Raw genomic sequence first — 20421 nt, forward strand, 5'->3', positions numbered from 1 at the left:
CTCAAGAGTGTCAAAGCTAAAAACAGAGGGGGTGCAGCCAACTGACACAGAGTGTCAGGAGTTGTGTGCTACACAAGAATGCCAAAGAAGCTGAAAAGTAAGGTGTACAAAACAGTGGTGTGACCACTGATACTTTATGATACAAAAAGCTGGGGAGTGAAGGCATAGCAGTTGAGGAAGCTAGAGGTGATTGAGCTTTAGTGCATGAGATGGGTGATAGGGTGCACAATGTGGGATAGCTAAAGAAAGGAAAACATAAGAACAGAAGCCAAAGTAGCTCCAATTGCAGAGAAGGTCAAAGAGAACATATTATGGTGGTTAGGGCACATATGCAAGAAAACAGAAGACAATCTGGTGAAGAAGATTTAGGACAGACAGGAAGAAGAGAAGATGAACCAAGGGGATCCAGCAAAGAGATGGATGGATTGTGTAAGAGCAGACCTATGACGGGCATGAGCATCAAAGAAGGTAGTAGGAGAGTGGCATTGAATTGAGAGAGATGGAGGCAGTTGATGCAACACCTCAACCCCATACAGAAAAATGGGAAAAGGGGTCGATGATGACGATTTGATTAAGGAAAGATTAACCTTCTGAAGGTCAGTCAAACAGTTCAATGTAGTCATAGTACAAAAAGATTTCTCCAACCCACAACAACAACAAAAATCAACAAGGAAAATAAGCAAGCAAAGATTCAAGCTCCAGGTTTACTTTATGCATACACTAATGGAGGGAGAATAGTAGGTTGCAACTTATATCACAAAAATAAGAATTTGAGAAAATAGTAAACATACTTGCTGGGCTGCAGAAACAAAGCATGAAATACATTTTAAAAAGCTATGAAAAAAGCATACAGTTGAACGTGTTTCAGCCAAATTAAGTTAAATGCAGATTTTTTATACCAATAATTTTATTAATATGACTGAAGATTACCATGGGAGTATTCACCTATGTTTCAAGTGAAATTACTCAAATCCTTTTAAGATGTTCAAAAAGGATGTAGTTCAACATGGGATTCATTATCATCAGTAAAAAATATCTTGAGAATATGACTAACAAAACAGCCATGAAGACAAGTCATCAGTTGTCCCTAATCTAAACTACTACTACATTTAATGGTAATTAGTTCTAAAAGGTTATACTAATAAACCATATTTTCTGGTCCGCTGGTACAACATGAGCATTTTCATGAAAAGTCTTTACAACAGAGAAATATGTCTGGGGTGGTAAACTGCTATCAGCAGGATGGGGAGTTAACATCTGTAAGACATTATCCCATCTGTGCATGAGTGTACAGACTTGCCTGGTATTTAGCTGAAATGTAATAAAACTAGTATGGACTAGGATGGCTAAGAGGTGACCCACATATCACCACATATATATTAGACTGATATGTGGCAAACATCCTTGTGATGATATGGGCAAGTGCCAGCATAGCCAGCTGGAGTTTTGTAAAGAATGATATGTAATTTGAATATCAAACTGATTTATACAAGATGCTTGTGTTACAAATGTATTACAACTGTATGGCATTTGAATATTAAAATGTATTTGTAAAGTTGCTAGTATTATAAAATGTATTAAGAGTGGGTCCTGCTGGACAGATAGGAAATATATATGCAGGTAGTAACTGATTAAATGTATTTACTGTAACCAAGAACACTGGAAGAGCAGTGGTTAACCAGCTAGCTTACTTTAAGAAAAATAAGGGAAATGTAAATGAGCTGTTAAACCGTTAAACCATTAAAATAGCATCCTACAGTGATGAACAGGATTGGAGACGGAAGGTCTGGAAGAAGCCATTGTTTATTAGCTTCAGTAGAAAAAGGGGAAGTGCTGTGACTGTTTCTTGACCTTAGGCCTGCAATAAACATTAGAAAAGCTCTAGATATCCATTTTTACATGTTTATGCTGAATTCCTCTCTCACCTTCAAAAGGGGATAGTGTGGAAACCTGTTAATGACCAGATGAGGTCACTCTGACAGCTCTAGAAATAATATTGTTCAGCTATTACAGGGAGTACTCTCAGAGTATTAAGATTTCTGTTTGAGAGCCTGACTGGAAAGACTGTTCACATATTTCATCTTGCCTTGCCACAATTATTTCATGTAGCTGTATTTATTAACAGTCATATATCCTATGTCAGCAGTAATACGTTATTAGGGAACAGTAATTTCTTTAGATCCATCAGTAATATATTTTTTCTTTACTTGTCTGAGTCTGTCCATCAGTATTATTTTTTTAATATTTCCTGTGATTTGAACTCTGTAATTTACCGTAAATATATATTCAGTATTTTCATGTTCATTTTTTATTTCTTATTAAATATATTTAAAACTGTTACTGTGGCCGGTCCTTTTAGTAAGTATTTAAATTTGAGAGTGCTTATATTTATTTGATGACACTGTGTGCGCCACTCCTGAAGGCCTGGCTGCCTTGGTCAGCTACTATCATTTGTATTTAGTAATAATATTGCACAGTATAATTGGATACCCTTTGTAAGGGCCTTAGAGTAGCTAGCTGGGAGAGTGTCTGGTGGAAGTTATAACTACTTTATAGTCTGGGCAGAAGGGGGCACAGCAGGTAAATCTGTGCCAGCCTTTCCTAGGGGTGTGTGTGTGTGTGTGTGTGTGTGTGTGTGTGTGTGTGTGTGTGTGTGTGTGTGTGTGTGTGTGAAAATCAAATCTCACAGGGTGTGTGTGTATGTGTGTGTGTGTGTGTGTGTGTGTGTGTGTGTGTGTGTGTGTGTGTGTGTGTGTGTGTGTGTGTGTGTGTATGTATGTGTGTGTCAGCTACTAGGAACAGGGACACGAAGTGCTGGTTTCACAGAGAGGGTGCTGGAGAATTTGGCTTGGACACTCAGCTAAGGACTTAACCAAATAGCTGTGCTAGTGGGGAGCCTTACAGGCACCCTGGAAGGAAAGAGATATAAAGAAATTCAGACCCCGGGCTGACTGTGTTCCCTGTGTGCTCTTAAGGGAAATTGCATTTGGTGCAGAGAGCTGCATCTGAAAATACAGTATGTATCCATTTGTATTCCAAGTGAACGTCCCTCTCTGGTGTCAGTGGTGAGGATTCAGGCTCCTTGACCACTTGCCCCAGAGAGGGCACCTCACAGTCCTAATATCACTTCATGCCATTTGTTACCACAGCAGAAAATAGTGACAAAAGCAATAGGCTACACCCAATCAATGGTGAATACAGAGCAGGTCTTAAGCTAACTGAACCTATTTGGACCAATAGGACCCCGTGCCTTCAGGGAGCCCTGGATTAGGCTATGACAGGGTCACTATAACTTATGAGGCTGAGACTTCTGCCTGACAAACACTAAGCAAAGAACAAACTATTTTCCTACTGGTAGCCTTGCTCTTGTAGTAATTACAAATCTCATTAGTAGAGCTAACAGCTTTTTGTGTCAAGCACTGCACTAGTAGCTAGTCCAGTATTATTAGTAACTGCAGGTTAACATATCGTCAGGTTTACAGTGTTGACTCCTCAAGCTCTCACAATAGTCAATTGATGTTGCTCAGTGCTTAACATGGTCTTCAGCCCAAAACTGGTCAGACTAACCAGTTATGTCACAAGAGATAATAAGACCAGATGACATGAAAACTGATAGAGAGGTGCTACATTTTCTTTTGCTTTTCCTGCTGACATAGGATATATGACTGTTAATAATTACAGCTACATGAAATATTTGTGGAATAGTCAGGCTCAGAGAGTATGAAAACACTGAATGCATAAAAAACATACGGTGATGTGATCACTAATACTTGTGATAGAATGTTACCAATTCAACAGTATGACAGAGAAATGTTTACAGCAGTCACACATAGGAGCAAAATAATCCTAGAGAAATGTACATGCGTGTGAGCTGAGTGATGGCAGACAGAGGTGGACTGAAAAATGGTTCACCTCACTTAAAGAAGAACAGAGAAACAATCTAATTCATAAATGTACTGCAGGAGTATTACTGTATCAGACTCACGTACAAATTATGTGGGGAAGTACACAATTAAGGTTAGAAAATAGTTGGTCTAGAATTGTGGAGGAGGTAATAGGGAAGTGTATTGTAGAAAGCGGAACAAACTGTTGGGTTTTGCATGTTTCCCCTCCATCCTTATAGGCTTCCTTAAAGTATTCTAATTTTTTTACCACCTGCAAAAACATTATGCTTTATGGCTACTCTAAATTAGCCCTGCATGTAAGCCTTACTGTTGAACGTGTGACCTGAGATATAGCTGAAAAAGATCTGAATGTATTACTCCACTTACATAACTTAACAAATAATTATATACATAAAAAAAACATCGAGAAATAGCTATAAGTGGGGTGAAATGTGAACAATGCCATTTCTAAGGAGATGCCTACGATTATTATTATTATTATTATTATTATTATTATTATGCATTATGAGGAAGTTGAACACTTGTATGAGGTTTTGTGCCAACACATTGATTACAACAAGATATGAGAATTATCTCTGTAAGGAACTCTAGTCTTTTAGAGCAAGTGCAAGACATAATTGAAGCCCATGAAGGAAGAAAGAGTCAATATGACATGAGAATTTATAATGGAGATTAGAAATTATTCATACTCGTTTTAGTCCCCAGTCTTCCCATAGACATTAAACACAGTCCCACTCACCGTTCCAGTACTTCCTGGTATCCAAGGACAGTGGGCATGGGAGATGGCAGCCAGGGCTGGTGTGAATCAGAAAATTTTAGCAGGTTTCATGTTTCAAAATGAACCTGCTTCTTAGTAACGTGGTCTGCTTGGTATTGTCTGCAGCACCTCCCAAAGGCACTGGAGTGTGCAGAGAACTTAACACAGGAAGATATTTTTATGCATGTATGTATTTATGTATGTGTTTATTTTTTATTTTTTTACTGATCCTGCTAGACCATTTTCAGGCTCATCACAGCAGAAATGCAGCTAAAGAAACAATAAACTTCAATCAATATCACTGCAGCAGAGGTAATGTAAGAGTAAGCATGCAGAAAGTTATGTCTGGATATTTTGTAGGAAAACTAAATGCAATAAAGTCAGGAAAATACCTAAGAAGAGGAACTGCACACTGGAATAGCATTATTTAGTGCAATATTTGTATAGGTACATGGGTAGGCATTAGGCTAGCTGCTATTGTGGGCCATTTTAAGCCTAGCCAGTTTCCCTTTCTATGGTCTAAATAACTTAGCCCATTTGGTTATAGACTGGAATTATCCATCCCATGGTCAACAATTATATATTAACCCTAATGAGAATAACTGGGATCATACCATAGATAATTTGAGGGAACCTATGCATGGATAAAACATTTAGTAGCTGCATCTGTCCATTAGTTGTACATGGGATAGTCCAGGGGTAAATTTTCTGTTTCCCATCCATAGATCCAAGTTGTACTTACAGACAGGGATAAGCTTTGTTTTAAGTGGATGGGGAGTCTGTTTCAGAGCAGCTGATATGGTAGAGCGAAAATTGCATACAAAGAACAATGTACTTGCAGTATGAAGCAAAGTACGGCATGAGTCAAACAAGGGAAAGAGCAGAAAGGAAAGAAACAGAAAAAGGAGAAGAGAATAAGAAATGTAGAGGAGACAAGGAAAGTGTGTAGCTATCTCTGATCAGGTTTCAGGATATCCGTGTAGCACTACAGGGATTTAGGAACATATTTACAGGTAAGCCAAGATGCATTCACCTGATGAAGCACCTTGTAGACCCAAGGCCTTAGTGACTCATCAAACAGGCCTCTTGTAGCATGTCTGAGTGAGTTAAGCAGATCCTCAGAGAGGAACTACAGGAAGTATTGGTTCTGGCAGTAAGCCTGGAGTTTAGTTGTTTTCTTGTTTTAAAATGTTTTTAAAAAATATATATGCTAACAATAAACCAGTGGCATAGCTGGGGGGGGCATCTGCCTCAGGTGGCAGTTTTGCCAAGGATCTGTCACTTTTACTTTAATTAAAAAAATACTGCGCTTGTTTTAAGGACATTATTCTGGTTGCACATATTGGTGCTTAAGTAGGTGTTTAATTCAATTCACAAGGATTGCAGGTTGCTGCAAGGTGTGTGTGTGTCTAGGCTCAAACCCTATACCTTAGGTACAAGGAAGCCTGTATTTTCTATCCCTACCACCACTTGTGATTCAAGGAGTTGAGTCCATAGGTGATTTTTGACTCATACTTTTAGTCTGTTCCTCTTAAAATTTGTGGTTTTCTGGCGAATCAGTGAGGACTGAATTCACTAAATAATGACAGTCATTTAAGTTTCAGTCTTCTTATCTTTCAGAAAACGCATGGTAACACAAAACATTTTATTCTAGCAATGTTCTAAGATTATATACGCAATGTCTAAATGTGTCTCTGGCTTTGGGGCTTTGCCCCTCCCCCCAAATTTTGGATTTTTCCAGGTTTCTTTTGCTTCAAAGTTGAGAGATTTAGTTGAGCGTCAAGTGAATTTTACAAGGAGCTGAGAGCTTCAGGGGAAGAGAAGTTTAGTGTTGCTTATACCATCTGTTTGCAATTTGTAACTGTTGTTTAGCAAATTATATCACTATTGTGCTAAAGTATTTAAATGCACTGGTAGTAGCAAACCAGGTAATATACTTACTGTTGATGCAGAAGGTTGTGGGTTCTACTCCCACAGTATGCAGATTGATTGCTGATACTGTACTTGGTTGTACTTTAAAGGGGGGTAGATGCTGCAGTCCTGAGTATGTCCTTCTTTGGAGGTGAAACCTAGTAACTATAAACCTGTTATCAGGTTGATATCCATTCCCTATTGCAATATTACCAGCTTATCATTTTCAATGTAACATAGGCAATTTATTCTTCAAGGCCAACAGGCACTTTATTTGTAGATGAAACGTTGAAATATAAAGTTGTTTGCTAGCAGCAATCTATTCATTAATTACAGATCTCTTTAATGTGGAATTACTTAGATGACGTTTACTTCTGCAGAGATTGTGCATATTTACTGATATTTGTAATAGCAAAAGTTTGAGTAGACTTTTATGATGGAAATGTTCTGAATTGGGCAGTTTTGTCATTATTGGTTCATACATTTTGTTTCATTGCTTACTTGAAAAATGTTCAAAACAATAAATTTAAAACATGCTCTAACAAATGTGCTGTATTATACAAGCAATATAATTTAATACAATCAGGAAGGTGAATCAAAACATGTATGTTTGCATGGTCCTAAATATGTGTGCAAGGGGCCTATGATTTGAAAACAGTCCAAATGTAAACTTTATCCGCCACTGGCCAGATGCATTTTCTTTCTTTGTGGGTTTCAATGCTGTTTCAATGAATGTGAGTTTCAAGGGCAGAGGAGTTTTAACGCTAAGTCTGTTTTCATTGTGAGCCTGTATTGGTTTGTTTAGCAGATTTCTATCAGTGTTTGTGCTATAAATTAAATCCAAATAATCATTGTAGAAGGAAAGCATAAAACAGCATGCACATTACAGTGTGTATGGTAAAATGGTAAATGGGGAGAAACAGCCAAGCAATGTGACAGTGGAATGCCTGCGGGGGGGGGGGTGCAAGGGGGCCTCATTTGACCAAGATTTTGTGAGGATGGAGGGGCGGCAAATTCAAAGGCAGCCCCAGGTGCCACAAACTCTAGCTACACCACTGCAATAAATATACTGTTTCATTTTTAACTTACAATAATAACATACATTCCTGATACCAGGAAGCCAGCAAGTATGGGGAAGGAAGGAGTGGTAAAAGGGAGCATCAGTTTAGAGGCCCCTCCACAACTGTCCAAACTGGCCACTGCAGCTGCTAAGGCTGACTCCTGGGGAGTGCCAACTTAAATTTGACAAGTTTAATTGATATATTTTGAGAACTCAAAGTATTCTACCAAGAAGACCAAGTCCTTGAAGTGTGACAGTGGTAGTAGGTAAGTCTGAGTGATGCTGGGATGACAGGAATAATATTTTTCAGTGTTTCAAGGGATGGCATATGTTAGGAGAAATTACTTTAGGGGAAAAGAATGGAAGAACAAGTCTAGGTATTATAATCATCTCCCGTGTTGATTACAATATAAGAACTAATACGGAACAGTCTGCATTGCCAAGAATATAAAATTCATAAATATTAAAGCTGTTTTCTGATTAACAGGGTACTGTTGATGTGTTATCTGAAATGCTTGTACAGTTATAAAGATCATTTCAGGAGAACCATGAGACTGCTGCTAGTGTACAATAAGAAGCACTCAAAAGGGCAGAGCAAAACACAGGTGGCGTACAAAAAAGGCAGAGAGCAGAGGAAACTGTCTCATTGGAAGACAGAAGTCAATAGGAGGTAAGACAGAGATGCTTCTCTTTATCAACACAAAGGTGATTTAAAACTGAAGAAGGCTATATGAGAAGGCATTGACATGAATGTCAACTTCACAGGACAGAAGATGTCTGAGAAAGATATTACAAAAAATATATATATTTCACTGAGAGGGTCATGTCTCTTAAAAGCATGTCCAGATTTAGTGATAACAGTGTAAATCTATAAAGGGATTCAATGATACCTGGAACGGATGACTAGATAACTGTATGTGGAAAATAGTATAGTAACCACATAAAGAGTTGTCAGCTTGATAAACTAAAATTCACCTTCTGTTGGCTCCTTCATAAATGAAATTTCATCTAAAATATAAATGTGAAGTGCTTTGCCTATTTATTTGGTAAAGAAATGCTGCTGAGAAAGTACAGTACAATTTTTTGCACATAGCACCTGCATTTAAATGTGGCATGCACGTTATTTTTTTATTTTTGTAAAACTATAAGATGAATACAAGCAATGAACAACTTTTTCCATAACTATTTACAGCACATCTTAAAATAATACACAAAGTCTTTTATTTCTTACTTGCTCAATGTCAGGTTGAAGAGGACTGTAGAGCATTCTAGTCTCCACATGTTCAGGTATAAGGCCTTGTTTCCGTAATGCATACAGTGCAAGACGCTCATTTGGAGCTCCAAGGTGTGGATTAGATGGGTTTCCTCCAGCATCTAACAGAAACAAATACATATAAAACATATAATCATTTTTTTTTTAATTAATTTCCTTTTAACACATTTAACTATTTTTTTCATAAAAAACATACAGCAAACTAATTTCATCAGTTGCCTGTACCCATTTTTGTGACAATACGTTCATAGATTATTACTAGACTGACTGCTCTTGTGGGCCAATTTAAGCCTAGCCAATTAACCCATGTGAGAATCAAACCCTATAGGCTGTGTTTGTAAGGTAAGCACCTTAACCAGTATACCAACCTCCCAGAAAAGTTTACTCATTAGCTGGTTTCATATGCAAGAAAAAGAATTTCTAGGACTCCAGCAACTGTTTGTTAGCACTATATTTAACAAAAAAATTTCAATACAACAGGACTGTCACAATAAGTCTTAATGTATATTTAAACTGTTGCATACTTCTAAATATCTGTGGGTGTCTGTCAGTGACCTAGGACATGGGTGAAGAGCTTTATTGGATGAATTCACTTATCCAATCGAAAAAGGAAATACATTTAAAAAGAAAGAATTTGCATCCATGCATTTAGTCTTGTATGCTTCTTTTCATCTTTAATTAATCAGTAGTGTGCCAGCTTAATTCCCTAGGGCCAAACAAAATATATGGATAAAAATTATTGCCAAAGAATACAAGTCCTAAAAGTCATATCTAAGAAATCATCCAAAGTAATGGCCTGATAGTAACATTTTTTTATTTCTTTTTCCATTCCCCAGAGGACAAACCTCTGGCTCTCCAGATAATCCCTGCGCCACCAATGCCTGGGCACCCATGTAGATCCTTGCCAGCAATCCCAGAAACATCCCCTTTGCTGAACAGGCCCCCTGACTACTCAAGAAGTCAGTCTTAAGGTGTAATCCATACCAGCCTTGACTCTTGAACTATAATCTTCTCTCCTGCTGGCTCAATTTCAAATAACTTTGGTGGCATAGCTCCTGCCTCACCCTGTCTTCCAGAGTGAACCAGTGATAGATCCTTCCTTCCATTATACTGTTGTTAAAAGAGAGGACAACCATTTTGAATGTGCACACATGAATTGGCTAGCTCTGGTTCTAACTTGTTTACAAGTTTTATGATTTTATGTCTCACTTTTTTCAGTATTCAGGTTCAAAAAGTCATTATGGAACTGAGGACAATAACAGGGTGGACTGACTTTTATTTCAGAAATGATTCATTGCATTTTACACCGCATGCGGATGACTTTTGTGGACCTCATGGTCCATGTTTATAGAAACTACAACAGCACAAAAATCATTGTTATGTAAGAGTGTTTTTTGTAAGGTTAAAAGACAGCCAGACTTTTTTTAGGGTATATAAGACGGAATGGAATGCAACCTCTATGACACTGTTCAAAAGGAACCTGCTGAGTGGATGGGGCACCATAAACTCTTACATGGATAGCGCCCACAACCCTCCTGAACATAAGCAGTGATTACTAAATGCAATTCTGGGTACTGACTAGTGTATCTAAGGTATTAAATTGGGATGAAACAGAGAGGCCTGAAATGATCTCCGGTTCGATAGCCTAGTAAACTCCTATGATCCTATGAACAGCAGACAAAAACTATTTTTTGTGCTACATACTCTACTGTTTTTCAGATGCAGTTAAGGTGGCAGTCGAAATTCTTTTATTAACATTACAAGATACTTTTCCTACTTTAATCCAATGACTAGTAGCCATATTATTTTCATTTATCACTGATAGCTTACATTATTATTACAGAAAACTGCTTAAAACAGAGATAAAATTGTGAACATTACAAAATGTATATTTAATTCTGGTTGTACTTTAGTACACCCCCCACTACGTAACATACCAAACCACAACAACTTCAAATCCATGCTACTCTCCCATCTGTCCTCCAAATGGGAATGCCCTTCACATGCTCCTACCTAAACACCCCCCACTATTAATTCCTCAACCCTCTTTAAAAAAAGATATAGAACCAGTACTCTGTCCCACAATACTACATCCAATTATCTTGTTTTATTTTCTATCCATTCTCCCTCTCAGTTGTACTCTACACTCCATCAAGCTAGACATTTTTGAATTCCATTATGCATTATAACTACTCAAATGCTATTCCAGGCTAATCAACTATATTCTATTTCCACAATAATCCACTCAAATTATTCTAAATCAACCAGAAACCTCCATACATCCTTTACTTAAAATGTATAAAGATTTCAAACTGAACCCTCACAAAGAAATTACCACCTAGTATGAGTTATCTTTACCTTTTTGCCAAAGCTGATCAAACATTCTTTACTTGTAATGTACAATGATTTCTAACTGAACCTTGACAAAGAAACTTCCACCTATAATGACTTATCTTTGCCAAAGCTGATCAACTGTCATAATTTATGTCTGTATATCCTTCTTAAAAATGTTATGCATGCAAGCCTCTGGCTTATCTTATATGTATTTTCAAAATGATATTCTCTCAAAACTAATGTAACATCTATTTTTTATTGTAAAGTTGTAACATTCTGTAATTTTTGTACTATGTATTGGAGCTTTTCTCCTCGGGTCTCCACTGAAAACGGGCCACAAGCCCAGCTGGACTAACCCGGTTAACAAATATCAATAAATAAATAGTAAGCAGCTCTCTGCAATTTCATAGCTATACATTGAGACTACCTGAAGAACAAGTTCAGTGGATTTTTTTTTAAAATATGTTCATAACATGCAAGCCGACACCATGAGAAAGAACTAATACTTCTGATTACTTACAATGGGGTTTATACAGTTATGAATGAGTATGTATGCAGGATAAGTACAAGTACAGTGTGACTAGCATTCAGAATTATTTGGCAAAGCAGTTTTTTTGCCTGAAACTCTAACTAGCTAACAAACTGCACCAACCTCAGGTTACTGCACCATTATGATGGCCTTCCAGCTGTGAAGCAATTATTTTTTCTTTGTGCTAAGATTATTGGTACAAATTTTGGGTAGCACAATAAAGAGCTAAATGCTTGAAACATCTTCTAAATCCTTTTATGAAATGGCATAGCAGAACAGATTCTGATTTTTTCTACACCTGGTAGAGTGGTAATGTGGAGGGTGGGGTTAGTGCTGCATATGCATAAGAGATCTCCTGCTGCACCCCACCCCACCCCCATGACAATCACAAGCTACACCCTCCTACACAATGCAGGGTTACACATGCCCACCGATCCTTGGGAGTGCCAGTGGGATTCTCCCAGAAACCATACATACATACATACTGCTGATGTCTTCCTAATGACAGTCCAGTGAGACTGTTGCAGATTTACATAACATCAGTCACAGCCTATACGAATCACTTGACTATAATTCACTGTCAAGATTATAAATGCATTAAAAACATCCTTTTTGCAAGCCCTCTGCACCCCTCAGTGTTGCAGCTAGCACCATGTACATGCCATATTATATTGACTCCAAGACTGCAATGTATTGAGGAAAAGGGAAATCCTCAAGATACTGCAATCTCAGGCTTTTCTGAACAAATCGCAGAACTGCATATTAGCATCTGACATTCAGAACATTGCTCATTAGTGCAGTGATATTAAGTCTGATATCCATTAGAATGAGTGACCATAATGCCATCAACCATACCTTTTTTCTGTGAATGCCAACAGGGCTGGCAGACATCAACAGGTGCAACAGGCAATTAATTTGTATATAAATTTAAAAATCAATATATGGTGCTTGTTGTAGAACACATATAAGTGGGATGTCTTTGGTCTTTTTACTTGTCTGACAAGACAAAACCAGTTAATGGTATGTGTTTATTATGTAAACTGAAGTATATATAAAGTGCTTTTCATCTGTCATGTACGGTCTGTTTCTATGTTTCAAGATTGCAGAATAGTCATGAGCCATTAGGTATAGCCCCTTGTATTAAACTTTCTTTATTTACACTATGGTGACCCGGTTAGTCACAATAGGCCAATAACCTCTTTTCAAGGGGAGACCCAAGGTGGTATTTATACTGTCTACAGGAAATTTGGCCAGGGCACCCAGGAACTTCCCCTACTCTTTGGAAGAATGAAAGTGAACTACTCTCTGGAGCAGCTAGGTGACAATGAAGGGATGCTATTGCACTTCAGGGAAATCAAAGATGGGAGAGAGTGGAGCAGTGCTGGAGAGAGGAGCAAGAGAAAACTTACTGAAGGAATTGGAGAAGAAATACTGTGACAGAATTGGAAAATGGAGAACTGGAACCACAAGTGCTGATATATTCGGTAAACCAAGTAGAGCCAAAGGCAGGGGAGGAGGCATAATGTAGTGACATGGTAGAGAGAATGTTACAGGAGGAAGAAAATGTGAGATTGAAAACACAAACAACAGCTGGTAAAAGGAAACGAATGGAAGTATTCTCGGTTGGTAGAGTATCCAGTTTTCAGGGTTTACCTCTGCAGCAAGGTTTTTTGCTACAAGAAAGTCATGCAGATGAGCAAGGCAAGAAAGAATGGAAGAAGGAACTGAGACGGGACAAATTTCCAGTTTCTCAACAGCAACAGAGAAGATGACCAGTGTTAACAATAGAAAGTAAAACTGAATGAAGTGTGAATAGATGTGACATTATGGAAAGTATTAACATGCTACTAGGGTTTGACATTAAAGACATAGAGCATTAATTCATTTGGGAGCTGAAATTTTTTGTGAGGTGACATTTGAAAGTTTTAACTTGCTGAAAAAATTATGACTGAGACTGAAAAAAGAAATACAATACAGCCATGGAAAGACTATTTCAGAGCTTGGGACTACAACTAAAAAAAGGAAATAAATGTGCAATTTAGTACTTCAGATATGGATGGGCATGAGTTAAAATGTTTTTTTTCTTTCACAATGTAGTAAAGTACATGAAATTAAAAAATATATTTTGAAAGAAATGTACAGACTGGGGGCATGGAAGTGTGGGTAACAATGGATGTTAAGGATGTAAAAATTCAACATATTTCAAATACAATATTTGCGAATGGTAAAAGTGGATTTCTAGGTACTGGGGCCAACGCAAAGCGTGTTATTTCTGTGGAGATGAAAATCATTTAGAACGAGAGTGTAACAACTGAAGGTGTGGCTAATATGGGGAGAGGGGACATACAGCAACAACAACTTTAAGTCTTTTTGTAGAAATGTAAAGAAGTTGGACACTTCTGGTTTGACTGTCCCATATTAGAAAAGGAAAGAGTAGATGAAGAAGAAAGGTCAGAAGAAACACATTCAGTAGAAAATATTACTAGAAAAAAATTTGAAAGAGAATATGATAGGGGGAAGAGATACGAAGAAAGGTCAAACAATGAAGAGGTAGTTACAGAATAAATAGTTCAAAGCAAGGTTATGAATATATAGGAAGAGAACAAAATTGCAGTTTTAGAAAGTGAAGAAGGAGAAACGGAAAAGAAGAAGAACAAGAACAAGACAGTAAAAAATCAATTCCTGGGAGACTTAGAAGAAGGAAAAGAAAAATAAGATCTGGAAGTTAAAGCACTTACAAAAAGGAAAAGGATGACATAGGAATTCTTGCATTAAATGTGAACAGCATTAGAAATGATATAAGAAGTTTCTTCACGGTGGAATGGAGTAAAAATAAAATGGATGGCTTTTGATGCTTGCTAGATGCTAGCTGCAACAAAGAGGAAGAAAAAAGGGAAAAGAACAAAGACAATATGCTTTGGGGGGAGTGCAAATTGTTTGGTCGTTAGGAAATTACCTACATTCTGGAATAGGAGTTCTTATAAAACTGAAGAAATAGGAATTTTAAATGTAACAATAGTAGTAACATGAAGGTTAATGATATGTGATATGAGAATGAGTCAAGCATGTTTAAGTTTTTGGAGGAATGAGGTTTAAAAGAAGGCAGGATTTGAATGAGCTATGTAATATTTGACTGTCAGTGACTGGATCGATTATAAGTGATGTATAATGTTTGCAACTAAAAATATGTCAATATGGTTTGTTTTCATTTATATAAATATATGATTGCCTATGTCATAAGTGATAATTTAATAAAGATGTTTCCTGTTTGCTTTTTTCAAAGATTAATAGTGATTTATGTATATACTAAGACGATGGAGAAAAAATAGTTGTTTGAAGAAATAAAAAAAAAATAGTATTAGTAAATATGACAGTAGGGATGGTAGGGGATTTTAACTGTAACATGAGGAAATAAAAGTGAAAATAACAAATGATATCCAGATGTAAAGAGAAGTAATAAAATGTGGAAATTTTAAATTAGGAAATAATAGGGAATGAACATATAAAAGGGGGATTTTAAGACTGAAACTGATTATATAGCCTACACTACAGACATAAAAGAAATAACAGGGAGAGTGCAGATTGCAGAATTTTCAGATCATAGAGAAGTATGGGCTAAGATAGGGAACACAATTAAATAATAAAGGAGGGAAAGCGGATAAGCATATTAAGTGCAGAGTTTAAAAAGGAAGAAGAAATAATAAGAGAGAAAGAAATATTATGAAAAGTTCATATATATATATATATATATATATATATATATGAGATCATTTTATAAACATTGGACAAAGTGTTTGGTGGCGCATAAGTAGAAGAATATAAAATGTATTTAGAAGTTGAAAAAAAGAATAAAAAATGAGACAAATATAAAGACATTTTACAGAATTATGAGAAAGAGCTAGAACAAGGATGTGACAAAATAAAGGGAATAGAAGAAAAACACATTTATGGAAATAACAGAGAAAAAGTAAAAATGATGTTATATAGGCAAATAATTCTTCTGAAAGGAAATAAAGACAAGCTCTAGGATGGTTTACTTCTGAAATTTCAGAAATGCAATCCTCGGACAATTAAAATATTCACCCAAAATGTGGAAATTCTTAAAGTGAATTAAGCATTCATGTCGAAACTGAATACACCGCCAATTGTAGTTTGATGTATTCAACATAGCAGTAGGTGACATTAGTCACCCAAGCTATGCAGTGTAATGTACCGTTAGAATGTCAAGTCAATGGCGCATGGTTTTTACTATTTTGCAGGGGGGCAAGCCCCCTCCACCCCCCATGGGGGGCTGTGTCCCCACACTCCCTGCAAATGATATATACCAACTCTGAGATTGCACTACAGTAAGGAAATGGTTAAATTCCCTGTTCCTCACTGTAACGTGATCACCACTTACAATACCAAACTCAGACTATCGAATTACACTGAATATTCGATATTGTGTATTCTTTGTAGTTTGGTTCAGCACTATGCCCTTTTGACAAGTCCCTTTTGAACACATGCTGTTTGATCACAGGCACTATGAAATTTCAGTAGTAAACCCCCTGGGATTCATAAAGGTCACCACTAAGTGTTTGTTTGCTTGTGTCTTTCGGCTTTTCCCCGGTTAGGGGTCGCCAAAGCGGAACTCCGGTCCACTAATGATTGGCAGTTGATTTTTACGTACCGGCTTGCCAGGCCTGACGCACAACCTTCAACAAAGGTACGCCCATTCACGCATGTCTCCATGCAGAAGACGCTCTAGCTGAGAATCGAACCGGACAGTGTCTTACTGTGAGGCGACAATGCTACCGCAGCACCACCACCACCGCGGGTACACATTCTATATTCAAGAACATCATTGCTTCTGCTGTCTAGTCACTCAGAAAAGCTACAGTAAGTGTACATTTAGTGTAGCCTTAGTGGTAACCTTTATGAATCCCAGCCAATGTTTCCTCTTATTTAGGAAAGTAAGTAAAATGACAAAAGGAAGGATGGATGCTTTCTTAGACAAAAAAAAAAGACATAAAATACAATCAAAAGCTATTAGAAAATTTGGTAAAGAAAATGAACAAAAAAGGAGTGGGCAAGACAAATGGAAAGTGAAAAAAAAATATGTGAAAAAAGTAAAACATTTTCAAAAATGATATAACATTAGAAGAAATAAGGTGATAAAAAGGTAAGAATGAATCAGCACCAGGATTAGACAGTATAAGTTATAAGGAAATTAATAAAGATGAAAGAAGTTTTTTTTAATATTAAACAAATGGAAGAAGACATATGTGATGGAGTGATAATATTTATAGGGAAAAAGGATGAAAGAAAATATAATGTTGGAGGCCTATAACATTATGGAATACTGACTATAAAATATTTATGAAAATATAACAAAAAAGGATGGAGAAACTATTGAATGAGACAGTATGAGAAGAATTTTATGGTATAAAATCAAGAGAGGTGAAATTAAAAGTTATGTTCTTACCATAACTAGGCATCTGTGTTGTCCATTTTTATTCTTCTTCAATGTGTAGGTTCAGATCCGATCCTGATATCTGATTTGGCTGCTTATTTCAGATTCAGGATCCAGACTTCAAGCTCCTCCCTGTACTCATAATGCTCTGCTGTATCTCCAAAGTCTCAGATTGAGTTTTCTGCCCAGTCCTCATAGTACAGAGACAAGAATGAAGAATGAAAGACAAGGCTCATACCTGGACCTGTAGGTTCCAATACAGTCCAATAGGACTCTTCAGGAGCTTTGGATGGGGGGGGGGGGGTTGAGGAAGAATGAAAATAGACAACACAGATGCCTAGTTACGGTAAGAACATAACTTTTAAATCTTGTCCTTTTCATTCTTCCATAACGTATGGGACAGAGTCCCCAGCTACGCTGCTCTTAGGTGGCCCTTATGGAAGGATATTCCGGAGCACCGCTGAACCAAAGGGTACTCTGTTTCTAGAATTAATATTAAGTTTGTAAGGAGAAACATAAGTATGAGCATTGGACCATATAGCTGCAGAACAAATGTTGTCAACAGATGTTCAGGGCCAAAAAAAGCAGATGATATGGCCATGGATCTGCTTGAATGAGCCTTGGGAGGATTGGGTAATGTCATGCATTTTTCAGAGTAAATCCATGAAATACAATCTGTTATCCATTTAGCTAGAGTGACTTTGGACACTGGATAACCTGGTCTTTTTGAGGAAAAGGAAAGAAAAAGTTGGTCTGATTTTGGAACTGTTTTGTCCTATGACGATAAAAACGTAACTGCCTGTGGACATCTAGAAGGTGTAGCATGTATTCTCCTTTGTTGACAAAATTTGGAAAGAAGACTGGTAAATGAATGAATTGGTTAATGTTATTCTCAGATGCCAGTTTAGGTAAAAAAGAAAAATTAGCCTGTAAGGAGACCCTGTCCTTACAAAAAATAATGTATGGGGATTTGGAAGATAGAGCCTAGAGTTCAGAAATTCTCTTTGCAGAAGTGATGGCTACCAAGAAAACTGTTTTCCATGATAGAAACTTCAGATTGGATTTAGCTGAATGCTCAAAGGGTTTCTGTGTTAGGCCTTGTAGCAAAACTGTCAGGTCCCAAGGTGGACAGGGATCTTTAACTGGAGGCCTTACAAAAACTTCCTTTCATGAAAGCTTTGCATAGTTTACAAGAAGCCAGTGAAACATGTCTGTTGCCCATATGAAAACTGGAAAGAGCTGTCAGTTGGAGTTCAACTGCAGAAAAACTAGCTCCTTCCTCAAACAGCATTGTCAAGAATTGCAGAAACATAGAAGCTGGGGCAGAAAAGGGATAGGTGTCTTTATTCAAAGCCCAAAGACAGAATCTTTTCCATTCGCTTTTGTATACCTTTTTGAGAAGGCAAAATAATAGTGTATACAGAGGAAGAAAGCCTGGACTGTCTAACTATTACTGGAATTGGAGAAACCATGTAGTTAATCTTAAGGCTTGAATGTTGGATCCCTGAGGGGTGTGACAGGAGATCCAAAGTTGGTTCCAGTATCCATGGTGGATAGCGAAGATGAGACTGTAGGAACGGGAACCATACTTGCTGAGGCCAGAAAGGGGCAATGAGGATCACTGAACTCTTCAGTCTGCTTGCTTTCTGTAAGAATTTGGGAATTAGGGGAAGGGGGGTAAGCACAAAGGAGACCCGGGGGACCAAGCATGAATCAGAGCATCTCTTTGTGACTCTCCTGAGGGGGGGATCAAAGTGAGGTACCTGCTGCACTTGTTGTTGGGAGTGGCAAATAGGTTGTAGCAAGGTCAGCCCCAACACTAGAAGATCATCTCTGCCACAGATTGATTGAGAGACCACTCATGGTGTATCAGAATGGATCTGCCTAGCTTGTCTGCTAACACGTTGGTTTTCCCCGGAATGTGCGTCACAACTACAAAAGGGTCTGAAGAGATCGCACAGTCCCATACTCTCATGACCTCTCTGCAAAGGGGGTAAGATCAATTATCTCCTTATTTGATGATGTAGCAGACTACAGACATGTTGTTGGTCTGAAGTGCAATACTCCCAAAAGGAAGAGCATCTTGAAAGGCCTGCAACTCTAAAGGGACTGCTCTCATCTCCAGGTCATTGATATGCAACTTGGTCTCTTTTGGGGACCATGTATCTTGGACTGTTCTTTCCAAGAAATGCCTCCAACCCCAACTGTGATAGGTCCGTGGTCACAGTGGCCATAGGGGTTGGAAGGACAAAGGGCCTGCCTAGATGTAGATCATCGGATTGCACCCACCAGCTGATGTGTTTTCTGCAAACTGAGATGAGCTTGACTGGATAGGATAGGGGTTGGTATAGAATGGACCACTACACAGCTACAGTCCATTGTAGAAATTGCATAAAAAACATGCCAAAGGAAGTAATACAATGGCTGTTTCCATGAAACCTAATGCTTGCAATTCTGACCTTGCCAGATGAGCTAAGTGAGTAAGGAGAAAGTGAACGTGAGTCCTTATCGTAGAGATACAATGCTGAGATAAGGATACTATTTGTTTCGTAGTCTCTAGAAGAGTGCTGATGAACTCCAGGCTGTGTAGTGGGTTGATATTCAGCTTGACATGAATTTCAGTTATGCACAAAGAGTTGCAGATGTGGAGCAAACAGTCCCTTTTATGTAGAAGTAGGTACTTGGAGGGGGCAGTAAAGTGTCATTCGTCTAGATATGGAAACACCTGGAATCATTTGAGTCTCAAGTGAGCTGCAATCACTGCCCTGCAGTTGGTAAACACCCTGGGAGCTGTGGTGAGTCCAAAGAGCAGGGCTCTGAACTGGTGATGACTGACTTCCTGCCAAAAGTAAAGATGTCTTCTGGATCACCTGTCTATTTTGATATGATAGTATGCATCCTGAAGATCTATAGAGCACATCCAATCATCCTTGTAAACAAAACACAGCACTGGAAATGTAACTGTATTCTCCCTACTTAACCTATTTACTCTCTTCTATGTAGGCTTCCTCGTACAGCTTCTCTACTTATTCATCCACCCCAGGCTGTTCTCCTACACACCTACCTCACTCTAAATCTAAAGACCCCTTAAACATCTGCCTCCCTCTAAGTCAAATTCAACACCAAATTATTAATAATGTTTTTCTACCTTAAATGTACACAATGTAAATACTTTATATAGTCCCTGATCTCATCCCCTC

The 20421-nt window shown here is 37.8% G+C and overlaps 1 protein-coding gene across 5 annotated transcripts in view; it reads right to left on the bottom strand.

The window, feature by feature from the left end:
* Positions 1-20421, bottom strand: part of DYSF (dysferlin) — a 3914743-nt gene that overhangs the window by 373757 nt on the left and 3520565 nt on the right. For all 5 annotated transcript variants that reach the window (XM_044064060.1, XM_044064063.1, XM_044064061.1 and 2 more), the window contains one exon: positions 8865-9007. In XM_044064060.1, coding sequence (XP_043919995.1) covers positions 8865-9007 — 143 coding nt within the window. The remainder of the gene's footprint in view (positions 1-8864; positions 9008-20421) is intronic.

This window comes from Protopterus annectens, chromosome 2.part2 (genome assembly GCF_019279795.1).
Source record: "Protopterus annectens isolate FY-2018-M chromosome 2.part2, PAN1.0, whole genome shotgun sequence".
In the NCBI taxonomy this organism is placed as follows: Eukaryota; Metazoa; Chordata; order Ceratodontiformes; family Protopteridae; genus Protopterus; species Protopterus annectens.